The sequence below is a fragment of the Acanthisitta chloris genome, unplaced genomic scaffold (genome assembly GCF_000695815.1).
Source record: "Acanthisitta chloris isolate BGI_N310 unplaced genomic scaffold, ASM69581v1 scaffold17102, whole genome shotgun sequence".
Classification (NCBI taxonomy): Eukaryota; Metazoa; Chordata; class Aves; order Passeriformes; family Acanthisittidae; genus Acanthisitta; species Acanthisitta chloris.
Window position 1 is genome coordinate 1 of NW_008660035.1, and position 2,030 is coordinate 2,030.

The following is a 2,030-nucleotide window of genomic DNA, read 5'->3' on the forward strand; positions in this document are numbered from 1 at the left end:
GGGGTGGGCAGTGACGAGCCCCCGGGGTCCGCGGGTGGGTGACCCTGTGGTCATACCTGCTGTCCCCAGGCATGGAGCACGTCAGCATCCAGCTGGACCTGGAGGCTGAGTTCCACTTCACCCACCTCATCATGACCTTCAAGGTGGGTCCCAGCACAAGGGTACCCATGGGACAGGCTGGGATGGGACAGGCCCCTGGGGCTGTGTGGCTGGCCCCGTCCCACCTGGGTGTCCTGCAGACCTTCCGCCCCGCGGCTTTGCTGGTGGAGCGCTCGGCTGACTTTGGGCGCACCTGGAAAGTCTATCGCTACTTCGCCTACGACTGTGCTGCCTCCTTTCCACACGTCCCACATGGGTCCCCGCGCCGCATTGACGACGTCGTCTGCGAGTCCCGCTACTCTGACATCGAGCCTTCCACTGAGGGGGAGGTGAGACCCCGGTGGTGCCCAGGGAGGGTCAGGGGACCTCTGCTCTCCCCTCATCACCTTGTTGTCCCCCGCAGGTGATCTACCGGGTGCTGGACCCTGCCATCCCCATCCGGGACCCCTACAGCCCTGCCATCCAGAGTGAGTTGTCGACTTGGGGCTCCTGCCTGGCTGCTCTATTTTGGGCGCAGCTATTTTGGCTGCTCTCTCCCTGCTCTGAGCCCCACAGCAGGGTCAGGGCTTGATCCAGCCTGCAGGGGCTCGGGTCCCTCTGCTCCCTGCCCTGTGGGAGCAGCTAAAGGTCAGGCTACGTTGGGTCAAGTGGAGGGGGATGGATGTGCCACACTTGAGCCCAGCACTGAGCAGCGGCCGCGGTGCAGGGTGGGTTTGATGACGTGCACAGGAGTCAGGCTGGACACAGGGGGTTAATCACCCAAGGCTAAATTTAGACTGGGAGCTAGAAAGGAGGAATCTGCAGGGCAGGGCTGCTGGGAAGCTGCAGTTCTGGGGGAGTTGTCCTGTCTTGCTGGAGCCCCCAGGCTGTGCCCTCCAGGCACGGTCATCTCCTGTGCACAGCCCCCAGTGGTGTGAGCCCCACTGCCCAGAAAGGTGCTGTGCCCAGGGTGTTGTTTTGCACTGGTAGGGTCCCGGCCTGCCTCTGCTGGGGAGGTGCAGAGACCTAGCCCACGCACAGCCAGACTGCAAAGTCACATGCATAGGAGTTGAACCCCCACAGCTACATACAGCCCTGCCTGGCCACATGCAACCACGTGCCTGTGAGCCAAACCATGCACAGCCCTGGGCCAATACACTGTGCTGTAGAAAACCAGGACAACCCAGCCTGACAGTGTGCAGTCCTGCACGGACACCCCATGCCATGCATAGCTCACCCCAGCCATGCCCAGCAGAGCTGAGCCTTGCCCAGCTCTTCTCAACCCCCCACAGCCTCCTGTGCCCTGCACAGCCCAGCTCAGCTGTGCCTGGCAGAGGCAAACTGCACATGGATGTGTCCAGCCACTCCATGCCAACAAGGGTCTCTCCCTGCCCCAGACCTGCTGCGTGTCACCAACCTGCGGGTGAACCTCACCAAGCTGCACACGCTGGGGGACAACCTGCTGGACTCGCGGCGGGAGATCCGGGAGAAGTACTACTACGCGCTCTACGAGCTGGTGATGCGCGGGAACTGCTTCTGCTACGGGCATGCCTCCGAGTGCGCCCCGCTCAGGCGTGGGGCCCCCCGCCACCACCGACGGCATGGTAGGGTGAACCAGTCCCACGTGCCCTGCTCGAGCTGGGTAGCTGTGCTGCCTGGTCCTGCAGCCCCTCACCCAGGCATCCCGGCAGGTGCACGGGCGCTGTGTCTGCAAGCACCACACAACAGGGCTGAACTGTGAGCGCTGTGAGGATTTCTACCACGACCTGCCCTGGCGCCCAGCTGAGGGCTCCAGCACCAATGCCTGTCGCCGTGAGTGCCTGTGCTGGCTCCTGTGAGCACAGAGATCCCAGTGCCAGGGCTGGCAGGCTGCGCTGTGGCAGAGGTTTTGGGTTGCTGCATGGTGGGATGTGGTTGGGTCTAGACTGGCATCCCGCAGACCTGCTGGGGGG

General features: G+C 63.6%; 1 protein-coding gene across 1 annotated transcript in view; it reads left to right on the forward strand.

Annotated features, from left to right (window-relative positions):
- Nucleotides 1–69: 69 nt before the first annotated feature.
- LOC103797455 (laminin subunit beta-1-like) overlaps nucleotides 70–2,030 on the forward strand; it is a gene marked incomplete at both ends in the record, with an annotated part of 2,537 nt that continues 576 nt past the window's right edge. Inside the window, 5 exons of the mRNA XM_009069672.1 lie at nucleotides 70–143; nucleotides 240–428; nucleotides 503–566; nucleotides 1,476–1,687; nucleotides 1,770–1,890. Of these exons, the coding sequence (XP_009067920.1) occupies nucleotides 70–143; nucleotides 240–428; nucleotides 503–566; nucleotides 1,476–1,687; nucleotides 1,770–1,890 (660 nt within the window). The remainder of the gene's footprint in view (nucleotides 144–239; nucleotides 429–502; nucleotides 567–1,475; nucleotides 1,688–1,769; nucleotides 1,891–2,030) is intronic.